At 29.7% G+C, this 17,651-nt stretch overlaps 5 protein-coding genes across 5 annotated transcripts; 4 read left to right on the top strand and 1 right to left on the bottom strand.

Annotated features, from left to right (window-relative positions):
• Positions 1-228: 228 nt before the first annotated feature.
• On the bottom strand, positions 229-1,628 carry Phum_PHUM529280 (Karyogamy protein KAR4, putative; the record flags this gene model as incomplete). Its single annotated transcript, XM_002431386.1, has 3 exons — positions 229-449; positions 548-1,463; positions 1,563-1,628. 3 exons carry the CDS (start codon positions 1,626-1,628, stop codon positions 229-231), a joined length of 1,203 nt encoding a protein of 400 aa, XP_002431431.1.
• Positions 1,629-2,882: 1,254 nt separating this feature from the next.
• Phum_PHUM529290 (uncharacterized protein) lies at positions 2,883-5,804 on the top strand (the record flags this gene model as incomplete). The annotated part of the gene is made up of 5 exons (XM_002431387.1): positions 2,883-3,075; positions 4,464-4,588; positions 4,679-5,012; positions 5,095-5,667; positions 5,797-5,804. The coding sequence occupies 5 exons, from the start codon at positions 2,883-2,885 to the stop codon at positions 5,802-5,804; spliced, it is 1,233 nt and encodes a 410-aa protein (XP_002431432.1).
• Positions 5,805-6,128: 324 nt separating this feature from the next.
• Phum_PHUM529300 (uncharacterized protein) lies at positions 6,129-6,599 on the top strand (the record flags this gene model as incomplete). Its single annotated transcript, XM_002431388.1, has 2 exons — positions 6,129-6,139; positions 6,440-6,599. 2 exons carry the CDS (start codon positions 6,129-6,131, stop codon positions 6,597-6,599), a joined length of 171 nt encoding a protein of 56 aa, XP_002431433.1.
• A 460-nt stretch (positions 6,600-7,059) lies between these two features.
• On the top strand, positions 7,060-8,918 carry Phum_PHUM529310 (uncharacterized protein; the record flags this gene model as incomplete). The annotated part of the gene is made up of 6 exons (XM_002431389.1): positions 7,060-7,122; positions 7,197-7,640; positions 7,727-7,990; positions 8,061-8,205; positions 8,287-8,765; positions 8,913-8,918. 6 exons carry the CDS (start codon positions 7,060-7,062, stop codon positions 8,916-8,918), a joined length of 1,401 nt encoding a protein of 466 aa, XP_002431434.1.
• A 1,096-nt stretch (positions 8,919-10,014) lies between these two features.
• On the top strand, positions 10,015-17,619 carry Phum_PHUM529320 (uncharacterized protein; the record flags this gene model as incomplete). The annotated part of the gene is made up of 15 exons (XM_002431390.1): positions 10,015-10,188; positions 10,266-10,551; positions 10,848-10,963; positions 11,046-11,205; positions 11,287-11,453; positions 11,684-11,794; positions 11,874-12,675; positions 13,780-13,839; positions 14,140-14,193; positions 14,344-14,733; positions 14,816-15,185; positions 15,298-15,794; positions 15,904-16,047; positions 17,126-17,375; positions 17,445-17,619. The coding sequence occupies 15 exons, from the start codon at positions 10,015-10,017 to the stop codon at positions 17,617-17,619; spliced, it is 3,756 nt and encodes a 1,251-aa protein (XP_002431435.1).
• Between the last annotated feature and the right edge of the window lie 32 nt (positions 17,620-17,651).

A 17,651-nucleotide genomic window follows, 5' to 3' on the forward strand; every position in this document is an offset into this window, starting at 1 on the left:
GGGGACATTTTTAGCGGGTTATTATTATTATTATCATCGTCATCAACATCATCATCATCATCATCATCATCATCATCATCGGGATGGTCATTTATTTTCCTAAAAAATTGAAACCATTAGTTTTAAGGAAGTTGATTAAATATATTTCCTAGAAGAGAAAGAAAGGGGATTTTGTAGTTTTTTTTGTTTAGGATTTTTAGGGAAAAAGTTACGACGACGTGAAATTATCTATCTACCTCTTCCTCTTCCCCTTGAAAAACTTCCTCTTGAACTTCCACCTCTTCCTCTGCTCCCTGGAACTCCTTTACCTTTGGGAGGAGGAGATTTTGGACGTAAGGCTTCGATTCTTTCAGTGCAACCTGTTGTCACTTCACCGTTAACAAAATAACTTCCATACCATTCAGGAGTAAAATTACTATTTGTCAACTCTGAACCTACTGTGACCCAACCTGGTAAGCAAAAAAATTATAATAGGTTTCAATGTGTATAATGTTTTAATGATTGATTTTAATTTTATAGGTTGCGATTCATGATTGGATGAAATTACCTGGACGAATTGTACTGTCTCTGCCGAATAAATGTAATCTTCTTCTACCCAAACAAAAATGCTCGATAATGTGAAAAATTTCAACTGGTTTTTCTAATGAACCATATTCTGTTTCTTCTGATATGATCAGATCAATATCCACATTTGCATGAATGAAATCCCCATCAGTGGATCTTCTCACAGTACCTTTAATACCCATCAAACAATGTTCTTTAGTCCTTTGAAAAACATTTTTACCATCTAAATTTTTCGAATGTCCCGGATTTTTAACATTGGTTCTAATCCAACAAATATCTTCACATCTCCTGAATCCCCATTTTCTTAAACAATTTCTTCCCATGTCTAAACCTTGCGATGAACCACACCATAAAAAAACGAAACCTCTTACATCGACAACTTCTCCTATATCTAAATTCATAATTTGTTCCCAGTTCCAAAACTCTGTATTAGTCACACCTAATGTCCTTTGATACTCTTCCAAAGGAGGTTCTATCAAAACAACATCAAATTTTGTTCCTAATTCTTTAAAATCAAATGTGGATAAATCACATTTTAAATACATTGGAGGGGTTGCAGTTTGAGCAATCAAATCATCTTTTAATTTGATTAGTTCTCTGAGTTTTGGATATTCTTCAAAACGATCAGCCAACCCAACATCCCTGATAAAATTTTGTGGTCTTTGACCAGTGTCGACAAAATGCTGACAATAATCATTGTGAGGATTGGATGACTGAGTACCCTTTAAAAACGTTGAAGAATCTGTGTATACAAGTTCAACTCCAGGATTGTCACTGTTCAATTTGGCTTTTTTCAAGCAGGTATTTTCTCTTAGATAAACACTAATTTGATTTTTTTTAGAGATATTATCAGATGTTCCTAACGTTTGACGTAATTCATCGATATTAGATACTCCGAGCTGAAAAAGATTTAATTAACAGTATTAATATTTGGTTGGGGTTACCCATAAAAGTTTTTTTGATAAATAAGGAACAACTCTTTAAAATTACTTCCGTACCGTTTGAACTAATAATTTTTTTCGTTTTTGCGATTTTTCTCGTAATTCCTTAAGAATATCTGTCATTTTGGGGGATTACTGTACATTAAATAAGTAGCTATAACGAGTTCGCCATAGGTAAACAAAAATGAATGAAGTGGAAATAACAAAACGTCGTAAAACTCATTAATAAAATAGTAACAGGCAATTAATGTGACATTTTATGAATTCAATTTATATTATATTAACGTGCGTTTTATTAGTTAAAATTAAATATTTTAATTATTTAGGAAAGATTCGGATATATAACAATAATTATTTATTCATGTTTATGAAATTCATTTCAAAAAAAAGTACCATTTAAATTTTTTATTAGTACCCACTGGTGAAATTGCACTAGAAGTTTTGTCGTGGCCGAAGAATATTGTCAAGTGTAGTTTCCATGTTAATGTAGCCAAATGGTCAAAATTCACAATGTTGGTTTTTAACTTGAAAACTAAACGACAAAATTGAGCTGACAAATAACAAAACATGAATTACGTCGAACAATTGACACCAACAAATTAGATTTATATTAATTTTTATTTTTAGTTGTAAGTAAAATTAATTATTATTTTATTTAATTTCATTACAAACATTTTCGGCCGACACAAGACGCCATATTTGCTGGAATATTTTAATAGTGTCTTGAAAAAGAAAAACTGTATACGCCTTCTAAATCGACGTATTTACTTTTTACAATTATTGATTTACAAAAAAATTTCCCAAAGTATTTAAAGTTTACTTTTTACGTGACAATTATTATTATTATTCGTTAACTCCAGCGTTATTTTAAAGAAAATAACTTTTCTGGTCTTCAATTGCGTACTTTTTAATTGTATATATATATATTCTCTTTGTATTTACTTGGAAATTTATAATATTTTATACGATATATAATAATATACCAAAAATTTGAAAATGTATTTCGATTTTAAATCGGGAAAATTTTTTTAAATTAAGTTATTAAGAGTAATATCAAACGTTGAGGGAATGATTCTTAACGCCGCAATACACACTAGCCCAAGGGGTAAGAGTCACTTGCCATAAAAAAGAAAAAAACTATTAAAATATTTGATAAAAAATTTTTAGTTAAAGTGAATAATATATATCTTGTTTTAATATTCATCATAATTAGTTGAACATTTCATTTTTATTAATAATTGTTTATGTATGCTTAAAATCTATGTTTATTAAGTCAATAAATGCATTTACAAAAGTTTTTAAGTATTACTACATTAATTTCATTAATATTTAATTTTTTTTTTTTTTTTTTTTTCAAGTTTAATTTATTTTTGGAGAATGTCTGAAGAAGAATCAAATCAAAAGAAAGAGCAAAGTCAACCAGAGAAAGAAAAAAATTGTTCAATTGTGGAAAGAGTGGTACTCAATAAATCGGAGAAAGAATTGCTAACGAAAGAGGAGTGGGCACAAAAATGGCTCACAATGGAGTTGTACGTCGATCAACTTGAAGAAAGACTTTCATCAATGGAAGGTAGTAGTAGACCAGTCAACTGGTGTTTTTTTTTTTTTAACTCCAAGAGTGTTTTATTATATTTTGTTTTTTAAAAATTTTATTTTAAAAAATTTGCTATTGACAAGAAAATGAAAATTTTTAATTCCGATATTGGTCGCACTTAATTATATTATTACGAGGGCTAAAAAAAAAAAAAAAAAAAAAAAAAACATGACATTTGATTACGAGGAATATTTTGGGAATACTGCCACCTTAAACTGGACGTGATGTGTCAGTGTTGTGCTAGTGTTCTTCTCTTTATTCTCAATATAGAGGTAAAGGAAAGGTAAATGGTCTAAGGGTTAAGGAAAATCTTTTTTTTTTTTTTTTTTTTTTTAAAGATGTGGTTTTATATCAAAAAAAAAAAAAAAAAAAAAAAAAAAAATAGAAATTAACAAGTGATAGCCCGAAAATAAGTGATATAATATTTGGCTTAATTTTTTGTGGGGTAAGGAAAAATTTCTTACTCATTTGAAACGAAAGGAATAGTAGCAGTTTTTAGTGTTATGTGAGTATTATGCAAAATTCTATGTAATAAAAATGTGGAAAAAAAAAAAAGAAAAGAAATTCGTGTTTGTGATTTTCTCTCATGAAAATATAATGATTTTGAAAGGAGGATTTAATAAAGAAAAAAGGAAAATTTATATTTGAAATAACAAATGCAAGTAACAGTATGAAAGAATTGGCCTCCCATAATTCTTTGACACCAACTGTTATGGTGCTTCCCTGACTACTACACATCTCCCTGACCCTGTAGATCTGTGAATCAACCGTTGCAATCATTCTGCAGTGCCATTGCCTCTGCGAACATGGTCAGAGGATGGTTAATAATGTAAGTGTTGGCTTGCCCCTTTTTACCCTAAGGATTGATATTGCCAGAATTATTTGTATGACTTACTAAAGTGTTTAATTTTCAGTAGGGAACCTAGTTTTTTTTTTTTTTTTTTTTTTTGTTATATATAGCATTTTAGTAAGTTTGAATTTGAGTCTCAAAAGTTGCATTTATATAAATCTTATAGTGTAAGTACAATCATTAAATATTATAAAAACTGCTGTTTACCATTCGAAAATACTGTAAGTGCTTTTAAATGAGTTTGTTGTGAGAGTTATTGAGTGTTATTATCAAATGTTGTAATTTATTAAGACAAAAGAAATTGTTTTTTAATAATAATCATAATAATAATCGAATAAAATTATTTTTTTTACATATTACTTCTTGGAAAAATTTTATTCCCAGAAGATGATTGATTATTACATTATGTTAAATTTTAAAGAAAAATTTTTATTCTTATACACAAGGTGCAGGTGGAGAGTGTCATCTGAAAGGTTTTTTTCTTTAATGTTCTAATAATAATCTATTGTTACAGCGGATATAGTCAGTTTAAAAACTTCTGAAGAAAGATGTAAGCAACAGAATGCCGAGGCACTTCAGAGGGAAAAAATATTAATGAGAAGAGTTGCGAATAAAGATCAAGAAATTCAAGATTATGTGGTAAGAAAAGATTTTATTACTATATCGAGTATTTCAGAAGTAGAATTGTCAATGCGACTAACACACTAAAAATTTTTATTTAATTCTCAGAATCAAATAGCAGAATTAAAAGCTGGACAAGCTCCTGGAGCGGCAGCTCTCAGGTCAGCTCTTCTAGATCCTGCAGTCAATCTTTTACTACATAGGCTAAGGCAAGAAATAACTAGTTTAAAAACTCGGCTAGAAGAAACACAAAATGAACTTAGTGCATGGAAATTTACACCGGATAGTAATACAGGAAAAAGGCTCATGGCTAAGTGTAGGTTATTATATCAAGAAAATGAAGAGTTGGGAAGGGTGGTTTCCAGTGGTCGTTTAGCTAAATTGGAGGGTGATTTAGCATTGCAAAAAAGTTTTAGCGAAGAAGTCAAAAAGTCTCAATCAGGTATTGTTTAAAAAAAGAAAAGAAAAACTTTTCCATTTTAAAAAGAACTCATGTTATTAAATGTTTTTTCTTTATTTTTTAGAATTAGATGAATTTTTGCAAGATCTTGACGAAGATGTAGAAGGAATGCAAAGTACCATTTACGTTTTACAACAGGAATTGAGAAAATCAAAGGAAGCGTTGATGGAATTGCAACAAAGGAAAGAATTATCATCATCGGGAAATAGTAGTAACGAATCTTTCATAAAAGGCGGTGATGAAAGTAACAACGGGACGGAAAGTGCCGAGTTTCGGACAAGAAACGAATCGGAGAGATTAACAAATGGTAATCATAGTGTTTTGTGCAGTAGTCGAACTACAAATCAATCGAATAAAGTGTTAGACTCACCAAAACCGGACTCGGAAAAAAAGATTAGAACTACTACTAACAACCACGAGGAAGGTCAAAACGAATTAACGAGTGAATTAAAAAAATTAGATGAGGCTACCAACTTTGGGGATGGTAGTAGGATAGACAATGATGTGAATAGTGTCAGAAAGAGGACGTTTGACGAAAGCAGCAACGAAAGTGATAACATTCATCTCGTGAAGAAAAGCAGACGAAGCTCGGAATTGTCATTGGATTACAATGAAGATGAACTGTGTTTAATGAATGGTGAAACTAAACAAGAAAATCATTAATAGATTAATAATAGTTATTATATTATATATGTAATTTAGCCCATATTAATTTTGTTTTTCTTTTTTTTTTTTTTTTTTTTTTTTTTTTATTTTAATATTGAAGGACTGTAATTATTTTAATTCAATGTACCTAGTATTAGGTAAGAATTGCCTACAATTTATTTTAAAAAAAAAAAACATTTTAAAAAAAAATACATGATAAATATTTTAACATTATTCGAATAATAATTATTTACAAAAAAATAAATTTTTTAAATGTAATTCTGTGAATGAGAAAAGAAAAGAAAAGAGATCGGCCTAATTTTTAAATATTAAGAGAAAAGAAATTGAAATTTATAATAATAAAAAATATTTTTTTCAAATAATGCAGTTAGGCTATATTAAATTTTTTTTTTTTTAATCATTTTGAAGTTGACTCTATTTACGAATAAAATTATGAGTTATGAGTTTGTATTATATTTTATCTTAAAAAAAAAACCTTCATTTTTGTTCAATTTGTGTCGAAATTTTTTATTTTGTTTTGTTTCAGTCTGTTCCCTTTAGGAAGATTTATCGTTACATCTCATTGATTATAACGGTTAGACATTTTGGTAAAAATTTATAGAGAAAAAATGATGCCATTTTTAAACTATAATATTAATAAATCCAAATTAATGTCTTTAATTTTAATAATCATTCTCTGAATTGTATATATATATATACGTATCACCCATTATTATATTTTTATAATTTGATTTGATTTTCAGGAAATTACAAGTAAATTCTAAGAGGAAAAAATATTATGATATGAAGTTGGTTAAAATTTTAAACGTGCGAATGTCTCTGAATTTAAAGATGGAAGTAAGAACTCAACGATCGAAAGAAAATTGGTTAAATTCGACTTGGGTAAATGGTATTGACGAGTAATATAATATAAGAAAATATGTCTAAATGACAGAGTTTTTTATTAAGATTCTGTACATTTTATCAAATTAAGAAGAACATGGCGATAATTAAAGGTAATTACACTGTTTAATATTACATATAAAAAATCCGTACGTTTGGAAAAATTTTTTTTAAAATGGAAATTATAATTGATTTTCTATAAAAATATGACGTACATGGAAAATTTAAACATTTTTAATTTAATTCTTAGGTCATTGGAGAATTCAACTTGTCATTTTTATAATTTTGATTAAAAAAAAAAAAAAAAATACAAATAAATAATTTTGAATCGTGGTATTTCGCTTGTACAGTTTTATACTCTATGGTTTAAAACGGTCATGGCCATGTTCATTACGTTGACGTCGTTGGTTTGTTAAAGTATGGTAGAATTGCCCGGTTAATTTATTACAATTTTCAATAATTTTAGAATAGAATTTATAACATGTCAAGAATTAATCAGTACTTATTATGGTTTGCTAACGAAAATTGTGATTTTAGACTTCCCGTAAGTTGTAAATTAAATGTTGTGTTCATTGTTTATATGTGTTATATTTGACCGCTTTTTTTTTTTTTTTTTAGGAGATTCAATCGATTATACAATTGTACAATATTTCTGTTAAATGGATTGAAGGACCCAATGACAGCCCATTTTGGGTAGTAGAATTGTCATACGAAGATGCTTGTACAATTGCAAGTCGTTCGGTATTACTTCGAAGCGTTATCAAATTATGGGGATTTGGAAAAACTACCGACGAATTACACGACAGTATAAAAAATTATCCATCCGAATTAATTAGTTCAAAACTTAAAAGTGATTTATCATTTTGTGTCAATGTGGAAACATTTGGTAAAACATTTACTATGAAAGAAAAAGTTGATAAAATTGAACTTTTTAATTATTTGCCAGCTCAGGGACCAGTTAAACTTAATAATCCAGATGTGACACTTTATTATATTGAATATTACGGTTTGGATCCGAGCAATCCACCCGAAAATCCTTATAATTTTTATTTCGGACATTGGGTAAGAAAAATTACAATTTTTTTTTTTTTTTTTTTGATTTTTTAAAATTTTCATCGTGTAATAAATAATTAAATAATATTTTACAGGTTTGCGACGGACAAAGAAGTTTAATTAGTGATTATTCTTTAAAAAAAAGAAAATTCATTGGAAATACTTCTATGGATCCCCAACTTTCGCTTATTATGGCAAATCAAGCATTAATCAAATCCGGAGACATTGTTATGGATCCATTTGTCGGGTCAGGGTCTCTATTAGTTGCTGCCGCTCATTTTGGTGCCTACGTTTTGGGAGTAGATATTGACTTTTTAATGTTACACGGAAAAAGTAGGCCGACCAGAATACAAAATAGGGTATAAATTCCGCCATATTTGAACTTTTGTCGTTGATTAAGCAGTCATTTAATTCAAAATTTAATTTTAGTCGAAACCCAGAGGTGAAGATGAATCCATTTATCATAACATGAAACAATATGGTAAAGATAGTCAATATTTAGATGTTATTGTTGGAGATTCATCGTTGCCATTTTGGCACAGTAGGTTACAATTGGATAGTATTATAACAGATCGTAAGTTTTGTTTCGCTTGAAAAAAATGCTTTAAATTGTTAAAACTTTATAAGTTTTTTTTTTTAAATTGTGTTTTTTTAGCTCCCTATGGAATAAGAGAAGCCACTGAAAGAATAGGATCTACAAAAAATTATAAAATAAGCGAAGATCATTTGCAAGGTCACATACCATCGAAAATCGATTACAGTCTCACAGATATTTATACAGATTTGCTCAACTTTGGAGCGAAACATTTAAAATTAAATGGTCGATTGGTATCATGGATTCCATGTCATAATTCTGATTATTATTCTTCTACCATACCGCAACATCCATGTTTTAAATTAGTTTCAAATTCTCAACAGCCACTAACGAAACAAACGAGTCGAAAATTGGTCACATGGGAAAAAGTGAAAGAAGTGAAAAGTGGCGAAGGCAGTTTGGTCGTGAAACAATTTTCAGGTGGATTTAGAGATTATTATTTCAATCGTGAAGAAACTAGAAAACAAAGGAAAGCTAGATTAGCTAGAGAATATAAAGAAAAAAATTTAGACAAATATTTATTGAAAGAAAAAAACAATGTAAAAAGGTAAAATTTTTAAATATGATTAAATAAAAAAAAAAAATTTTTTTTTTCATATAATCTTTCTCTTTTTGAAAAGTGAAATTTCGTTTTGGTTTTTATTTTTTCATATTTCGATAGTTTTTCTATCTACTAAACTTTTTAGTTTTGATCGATAACAGATTCTGTTTTTTTAAATGTCATCACCTTGTTTTTTAAACATACAAGAAATTTATAAATAATTAAAACATGCCGAGTCAAATTGATAAATGCTTTTGTAAAAAATATTTATTTCAAATGAAAACAATTTAGAAGAAAACTTTCTGTTGCTAAAATGTGCTTTATTTCTCTTAGATTCTAAATTCATAAAAACTTTTTTTCGCCATTAATATCATTTAAACGATACAAACTCATTATTTAAAATATTAATTTTATTAATTAACGGAAAACTCTTATCAATTTTTGAATTTTTATAAAAAAAAACCGTTAGAAAAACGTTTTGGAAAAACCGAACAACATAAAATTTATTTAGTAAATATCAAATTGCTTCTGTCTCTTTCTCTCTCTCTCTCTCTCTTTCTTTCAGTGCGCATTCGAATTAAGTATTGATTTGTTAAGTTATAATATACGGATTTTGAACGTTGATTTTTTTTTTTCCTTAAAATAAAATTTTTGTTTTTTTTTTTTTTTTTTTTTTTTCTTTTCTTCTTTTTGAAGACATTTAAAAAATGGCTGTCGTCATTTATTTGCGGAAAAAAATTTTTTTCTAGTAAAAAAAATAAATGAATTTTAATCGGTATTATTACGATATGAATAAACCGTATATTTAGGTGATTAATTTATTTTAGGTGAGAGGATATTTAATTTTTAATTTTTTTTTTTTTTTATAATAAACAAGGATTATTAATAATAAATTATTTTATTTAATAATAATATTTTTTAAATTAATGTACTTTTTTTTTTTTTTTTTGAGAAAAAAAATTTTTTACTTTTAAGACTTGGAAAAACAAGGGTCAAGGACATTTTTACAATTTCACAAAACACAATTTTTTTAAAATCCTTTTTTTTTTTTTTTTTTTATAATCTCACAGATTTAAATATTATCAAAATATTTTTTTTTATTATTGTTAATTAATAAATTAATTTAATTAAAATAATTAATAAATTCACAATTATTTAACGGTAACCGGTACGAAAAAAAAAAATTTATTTACCGAACAGAAATTAATTTTAATTTATATTTACAGGATTGTTAATTGTTTTTAAAGATGGCTTCTACGGAAAAAAGCAACAATTTAACAATGAAATCTCCTTCATCGGATAATACAAAAAATTTTCCTTCAAATCCTTCCACGGATGTGATTGTTATGAAAAATCGACGGTATTTACAAAGGCAATTGGGTCCAGCACCATTTGCATCTTTTGAAGATCTTAGTGATGAGGTATGAAAGAAAATCTCTCTTACACAAAATTATAAGTTTTTTCTTTTAGTAATGTTTTCCTTTCTGTTAATGAGAAGTTAGACAGCCCTCCGGAAACGGCGAGAATTCCATTGCCTGGAATTAAAGAAGATCCTTCGAGTCAAGTACAATCACCCAGTTCTCCTTTACCCAACGTATCATCAATAAATATGACGGAAAAAGAGGAGCAAGGTTTAAAAGATGCCTTAAGAAGTTCTTTAGAAGCTGCTGCACCTCCTCGAATCGACATTTCCAGAGCGAGTAGTTCTTCTCAACACGAAGACAGTATAACTAGTTCTCCGGAACGAGAAAATTGCGTACGTAATTTAGGATACAAAGAAGATGGTAAGAAGATTTTTTTTATATATAATACTTACTCGTTAATTTAATTTTAAAATGGAATCACAACGCGTCGTTCATTTGTCGATTCTCCATCATTTTTTACACGTCGATTTAATTTAAAAAACACCAACGGACCGGCGCTGATTTAGTTTTAAAAATAAAATAGAAAATCGACTGTATATAAAATTAGAATCGGTGTGAAGAAAAGCGTAAAGAAGCGTTTCGTTTCCATTAGAAACACCCTCCCCCCCTCCCGAAAAAAAGGTTTTTTGAATGAAGGAAAATGTCGTTAATTTTAGGAACTATTGACCTTCGATCGAGTACTGAAGAATTAGACTACATTCAAGAGCCTGGAACCGTTGAAGAAAGTGAAGAAAAAAAAAAGCGAGAAAAAATGTTGAAAAGACAGCAACAGGTTAATTAAATCATTTACACATAATTATTATTATTATTATTTGTTTGTTTGTTTGTCACGAAGAAAGTTTTCTTTTTTGCAGGTGAAAAATTTTAGTGATACTCAAAGTCAACATGAATTCGTCGAAAGAAAAGATTCGAGTTGTAGTGTTATGAGTGATGTCGGTTTGCTTTGCATAAGTGGAAGAACAAGTAGATTGTCATCAATTGGTTCGGCAACGTCTGCTTGTTCTGGAGCCTCCGGTAATTTACCTTATTTAATTTAAGGTATGATTTTATAGTAGAAGCGATGGAAACGAAACGAAGAATTTTCATCAATTCCAGGCGCATCGCATTTATCAGTTGGTTCTCATTTGTCTGGAAGAAGCACGCGGAGTCCCTCTCCTCACAAAATGCTTTTGGAAACGTCTTTTTGTGGTAGTAAACCGGCCAGTCCGCAAAATGTCGAACAGGAAACGTCATCCCTGGTTTTATCTCTCGCTGAAAGTTCCGTAAGTAATTTTTTTGGTAATCAAATGAGCAATAAGTGCAACATCACCGTCGAGAAAGTTTTTGTGTTTATGTGAAAATGTTCACAAATAATTTTTATTTATTTATTTATTTATTAGTTCGCTAATATTTGTTTTACACTTTGTAACAAAAAAAAAAAAAAACGCGCAAAATTGTCACCATAATTTTTATCGTTTTCATATTATTTTGCTTTGTATATTCGCTTGATTAGGGGTCTAGGCCACCATCGGGGTTGCGTTCACGCAGTCCATCGCCTCATAAAATGCTTTTAGAAACTTCTTTTTGTGGCACGAAACAAATTGTTTCCGTAGACAAAATTTCAGTGAGTATTTTTTCGAAACAATCTCAAAAACTAATGAAAATCAGTGAGAATGATAATGATAATATATGTTTCTTTGTAGGAAAATAACATGCTTTCACCGAAATCGGCCAAAAGAAGCAAACAAAAACCGAGTTCCTCCGCCATAGTCATTGAAGCGGAAATAACAAAATCAAAACCTCAAATTTCGGTACGGGAAACGGTGCCGATAAAACAAATACCGGACAAAACAAAACCGGAAGTGGAAAAAGTAAAACAGAAAATAGAGAGAATGGAAAATGCGTATGACGTCATAACGGTTGCAAATAAATCAAAATCCAAATCGAGTCGAAGTAAAAGTGAAAAGCAAACTAGTGCGAAAAAAGTCATTTCGCTCAGAGATCTTCCCGTAGATGAAATATACATACCGTTAACGGGACCGGAAGTTGATTTCGAGGAAATAATTAGAAAAACGTCACCGAACGTAAAAAAAAAATCGTCGGAAAAAACATTTTCAAATGATGAAATCATCATACCACTCACGAGTCCTACTTTCGATAAGAGCATTTCAAAATCACACGCGAAAAAAGGTTCATCATCATCATCATCATCATCATCTAATAAAAAATCACCGGAAACCGGGTTCAAAGAAGAATCGCGTTCGAGAGAAGGATATAAAAAGAAAGAAATGAAATACGAAGTTTGCGAAGATGGCTCAATTTACATTCCTCTTCGTTCTCCAGATGATGATGATGATGATAAAAAAAGAAATAAAGTCTTTGAGAATGACGTCATAAATGTTGAAGATGATAAACAAATAAAAGGAATCAATTTAAATTTATCTTCCGTCGAACCGGAAGTGAAAAAAGAAGAGACGCGATTATCAAACACTTTACCTTCCGGTAGTAAATCAGGTAAATATTATAATAATTAATTAATTTTTTTTTTTTTTTTTTTTTTCGACTTTAAAAAAAGACAAAAATGGCGCGAAATTTTCGGTCGGTGACAATAATAATTATTTAAAAGAAAGAAAAGACAACTCACGATTTGTTTAACAATACAATGTATTTTACCGTAAGCAAAGGATGACACGTTTCAGAAATGATTTCTGGAGGTTCGAGAACGCCATCACCGGGGTCTTCCTTATCTAGAAAAAATTCTTTCGTCAGCTCATTGTTTAAAAAATCAGATCAAAGTTCCGGATGTGTTGTTACATTCGACGTTCAAAATGGCGGATGTCAAGGAAGGAAAAAATCAGGAGGAGGAGGAGGAGGGGGAGGAGTCACTCCGATCAATTCTGGATCATTAAAGGATGACACAAATGACGGTTGGTTTTAAATAATGAATTTATTTGTTAGTTTTTTTTTATTTAATATTTTTTCGTCGTCGTGATATAAGCATCGTAGTCATTCCCAACCATCTTCTCTCTCTCTCTCTCTCTCTCTCTCTCTCTCGCTATCTATCTATCTATCTATCTTGCTCCCTCGCTTAAAACGTAATAAGAGAAATTATTAGAAAATATTTGCTAGAATGAGCCTTAAAAGCTTTGACAAAACTTTTATTAGTTTTTGAGATAGTTGAAACAATTTTGACTAAATAATAATAATAATAATAATAATAATAATAATAATAATAATAATAATAATAATAATAATAATAATAAATCTGCGTTTAACGCAAGCATGATGAGTAGAATACATTAAAAAAAAAAAAAAAAATTAAGCCTAAGTGTAAGCCTTAGCTATCTTATTACTGTTGTTATTATTATTATTACTATTACTTTTTTTCCCGCTATTTTTAATTTTTTAAAATAAAATTTGATATAAAGAGGGTTTGCGAATAAGAATCACGACACGAGATTTAATGGGTAAGTCTCCGCCATTATCACGTCATGTAGTAGATATAATTCGATAACGAACGGGGGGGTGGGTGGGTGATGGGGAAAGGGGGAGGGGCGGAAAATAAAAACATTTGCATTTGTATTTTAATAATTATTATTACTCAATCAGGTTTGTCGGGAAAAAATGAGGGTCGTAGTAGTAAAGAACGTCAATGTCATTCTCCGACGGGTAAAAAAAATGTATTTTCAAATATATTCGGAAAGAAAAAAATCATAGATGAAAAAAAAAAAAAAAAACAAATTGGGGATAAGAAAACGGATGATTTATTATTATCATCATCATCATCATCATTATTATCATCATCATCATCGTTCCGCCACGTTCTGGAATCCGAAAAGAAAAAAAAAAAAAAATTTTCCGACGAAGGTATATTGAAACAAATAGCTTTGCTAAAAAAGAAAGATGGCGGCTTTTTTTCTTTTGTAACCGTGCTAATAATTTGCTTCTTTCCCTTTGGCTTATTCGCAGGAGATTACGTCATCATACCGCTTAAGGATCCGTCAGATACCAACGTGACGTCAGGTATGTGGTCCGTCCCTCTCTTTAAATTCATACAAAATTTACAATTGATTAGTTTATTATTATTATTATTATTTTATTCGAGAGATTATCGAAGCTGTGAAAATTTTTTAACGTCCTTCGGGAAAATTCATTTAAAGTGTTTTCTTTTAGATGTCGAAGAAGTGGAAGCGACGGTCGTTTTGGAAAATGTAGAAAAAAGGGAAAAACGTCCAACGTCACCAATCGTAATTTTAGAAAGATCGGAATCGCCAAAAATGATAAAGTGTAAAAAGGAGGTGGGAGTGGGAGTGGGAGTGGAAGTGGGAGTAAAAGTGGGAGTGGTGGAAAATGACCGTCGGGAAATTTCATTGACTCGTAAAAATTCAAAAGGGGAAAAATCGAACGAAGAAGAAATGAAAAATGAAATCGATCGAAAATTATCCATCGAATCTATTTCGAATTCTAATTCTAATAATAATAATAATAATAATAAAAGCTCAGGAAATATAAATAAGGAAGAATTTCATGAAAAAGAGGAAAAGTCGGAAAAACGGGATAAAAGTGAGTTTATATCATAAATGCATATCAAACGTTTGGAAAATTTTTTTTTAATAAGAATTTTCCGTTTTTTTTTTTTTTCAAGTCGAATCGGAAAACGTTGGGATAGAAGATGATGACGTTTCACGAACGGTGAAATCTTTTGACTTGTCCGAAAGTGTGGGGGAACCTTTAGGGGAACCCCAGGAGGAGAAACATGACGTATTTAAAATTCAATTCGAAGATAAAATAAAAACGGAAATGAAGGTTCCCGCGGGTGAAATTTTAAATAAAGAAATAATGAAAAGGCCGGAAGTAGAAGAAGTAATGACGGTTACGTCGGATGGTGTTAGAAAGCTTAAATTACCACCGGAACCGGGAGATTTGGAAGACGATCACGAAAGAAAAGGTTTAGTTAATCAGGAATCATTCGAAGATGAATTGCCTTACGTTCCAACCACTCTGCCTCAAGAAAGGTTTAAAAGTTTTGATTTTTTTTTTTTTTTTTGTAAAAAATGTTTTTTTTTTCGAAAATTTTGCTATAGTTCAAGGTATCCACGGTTAAATCATTTTGGTTTTTCTTTGCAGATCTTTAGGCGTACCAATCGTACCCGTTAAACATCGCATGGCGGAAATTAAAACGTGTCCGATCGAAAGGCCCAGAAGTACGACACCGATAAATCCGACAACTCTGGAAGATTTTGTTAGTTCGAAAGAATCGTCCGCGACGGCCGTGAGCGAAGATGAAAAAATGAAAATATCTCTGCCCAAAGATGATGCCGGAGGATTGAAAAATAAAAGTCCGAGAAAAATCAGTGCCAAAGGTGGTAAAACGTGGTTCGAATTTGCGGAAGCGGGGTTGCAACATCCGAAAACGGATGGTAGGAAAAATTCAATAAAAACATCGTCGTCGTCGTCTTCTCCTCCTCCTCTTCCGCCACGATCATCGCCGCCATTTGTTTTATCATCGAGCGCACCACCGGCCACGACGTCGTGGATAAATTTTGAAAAATTACCGGAAAAGAAAAAACAACCTAAACGGATAACAACCGTGCCAGCGTTGAGGAGTTCGAACGTGAAAGACGGTACGTACGTCCTTAACGCAATCCGAGGAACGCACTTAACCGTTCCCACCCACCCCCCCACCCCCCACGAAAAAATGATGGAAAATCATAGAGATAAAATTATTTTTAGGAAATAATAAAATGGAATCATCGACGGGAACAAAAAATGGAAACGCTGTTTACAATTACGTGTCTCCGGAAGACTGTCAATGCGAATGTCACGATCATAATAATACTTTTCCACATTCAAAGGAAAATGAAACGACAGAGAAAGGTACGAATGGAAAATCTTGATACACAGATAAATAAAATTCTTCCCTTTTTCTTTTTTTTTTTTTTTTTTTTTGTCCAAAGTAGTGTCCGTCGACAGTTAGTTTGTGTTTTAGAAGTTTTATAACCCTGTCTGTCCGCCCCCCGCCTCCCCCCCCAGTACCTATGGGTTAAAAGTGCTTAAAAAGTAGGTTCCCACCCCCCTCCCCAAATCGAATTTTCCAAAGCGTTTCAAATTCGTTGTTATTATTATTATTTGTTTAAAAAAAAAAAAAAAAAATTTAATTCGAAATTGTTTAATAATAAAGTGTTAATAATCAAGTGGTAAAAAAACAAAACGAAATATGTGAGTTTAACTTAAATTATTTTTATCGATTTTTAAATAAGAGCTTATTAATATAATAAAAAGAAATCTTTCAATTGGTTGTTTTTACTTACACACGCGCGCGCGCACTCACACACTCACACACACACATTATTAAATATTATGAATTACGGTTGATATTTTGTAGATAAAACGTTAAAAAAATAAATAATAATAATAATGATTATTATAATTATTATAAAGAAAAAAAAAATTGATTTTTAAGTAGTTGTTATTGCAAATTTGTTTTATTTAACAAAAAGGAATTTCAAATTGTAAATGTGATAATTAAAAAAATAACACACAAAAGAATACACATAAAGTGCACCTTTGAAATTATTTAAATGAATAACGGAAACCCCCCCCCCTCCCCTCCCCCCCATTTAATAAATTATTAAATATTTAATATAAATTATTATTATTATTATATAATAAATTTTTTTTGTTTATATTAAAATATTAACAACAAAACAGAAACTGTGTGTCAATATTATTTAATTTATCTACAAAAATAAATTTATTATTATTATTATTATTAATGTTATGATGAAAATAAGAAAAAGAAAAAGAAGTTAATAAAATTGTTTTAATTATTAATTAATTAATTAATTAATTATTAATGAAATTAATTTATTTTTAATGGTGGTGGTGGTGGTGGTGATGAAATTGTTTTTTAATTAAATTCCTTTTTACGAAAACATAAAATAATCGATCGTAGGATTAAATAACAAATTTTCACAATTGGAAAATTTTTACAAATATGAAAATATAGATAAAAGGATGGATGAAGGCTCAGGAAGAAAGGGAGAATGTAAAAATTGTCAAAATAATGATAATAATGATGAAGAAATACCACTTTTGAATGAGGATTCCGATGTTGAATATGATGACGACGATTCGTCGTCATCATATTCAACTAAAAAAAATGATTATTATTATTATTCCGATGGAATGGATGAATCCAAGAGGTAAAGAAAACAAATAAATTATTATTATTATTATTATTATTTTTTTTTTAATTGATTTTTTTTTTACAGCGAAGGTATCGATTATCCTGATAACGCGAAACAATACGAAGATAATAAATTAATAAATGATAATAATTATTGTACGCCATATTTAAATGTGAAACCGTTTGGAATGGATTTAAGTATTGATAGTAATCATAGTAGTCTCACATCTCAGGTTTGTGTCTCCCTTTTATTTATTTGACTCCATTATTGATTAATTTTATATTTTAATGA

Source organism: Pediculus humanus, genomic scaffold (assembly GCF_000006295.1).
Source record: "Pediculus humanus corporis 1103172108287 genomic scaffold, whole genome shotgun sequence".
NCBI lineage: Eukaryota > Metazoa > Arthropoda > Insecta > Psocodea > Pediculidae > Pediculus > Pediculus humanus.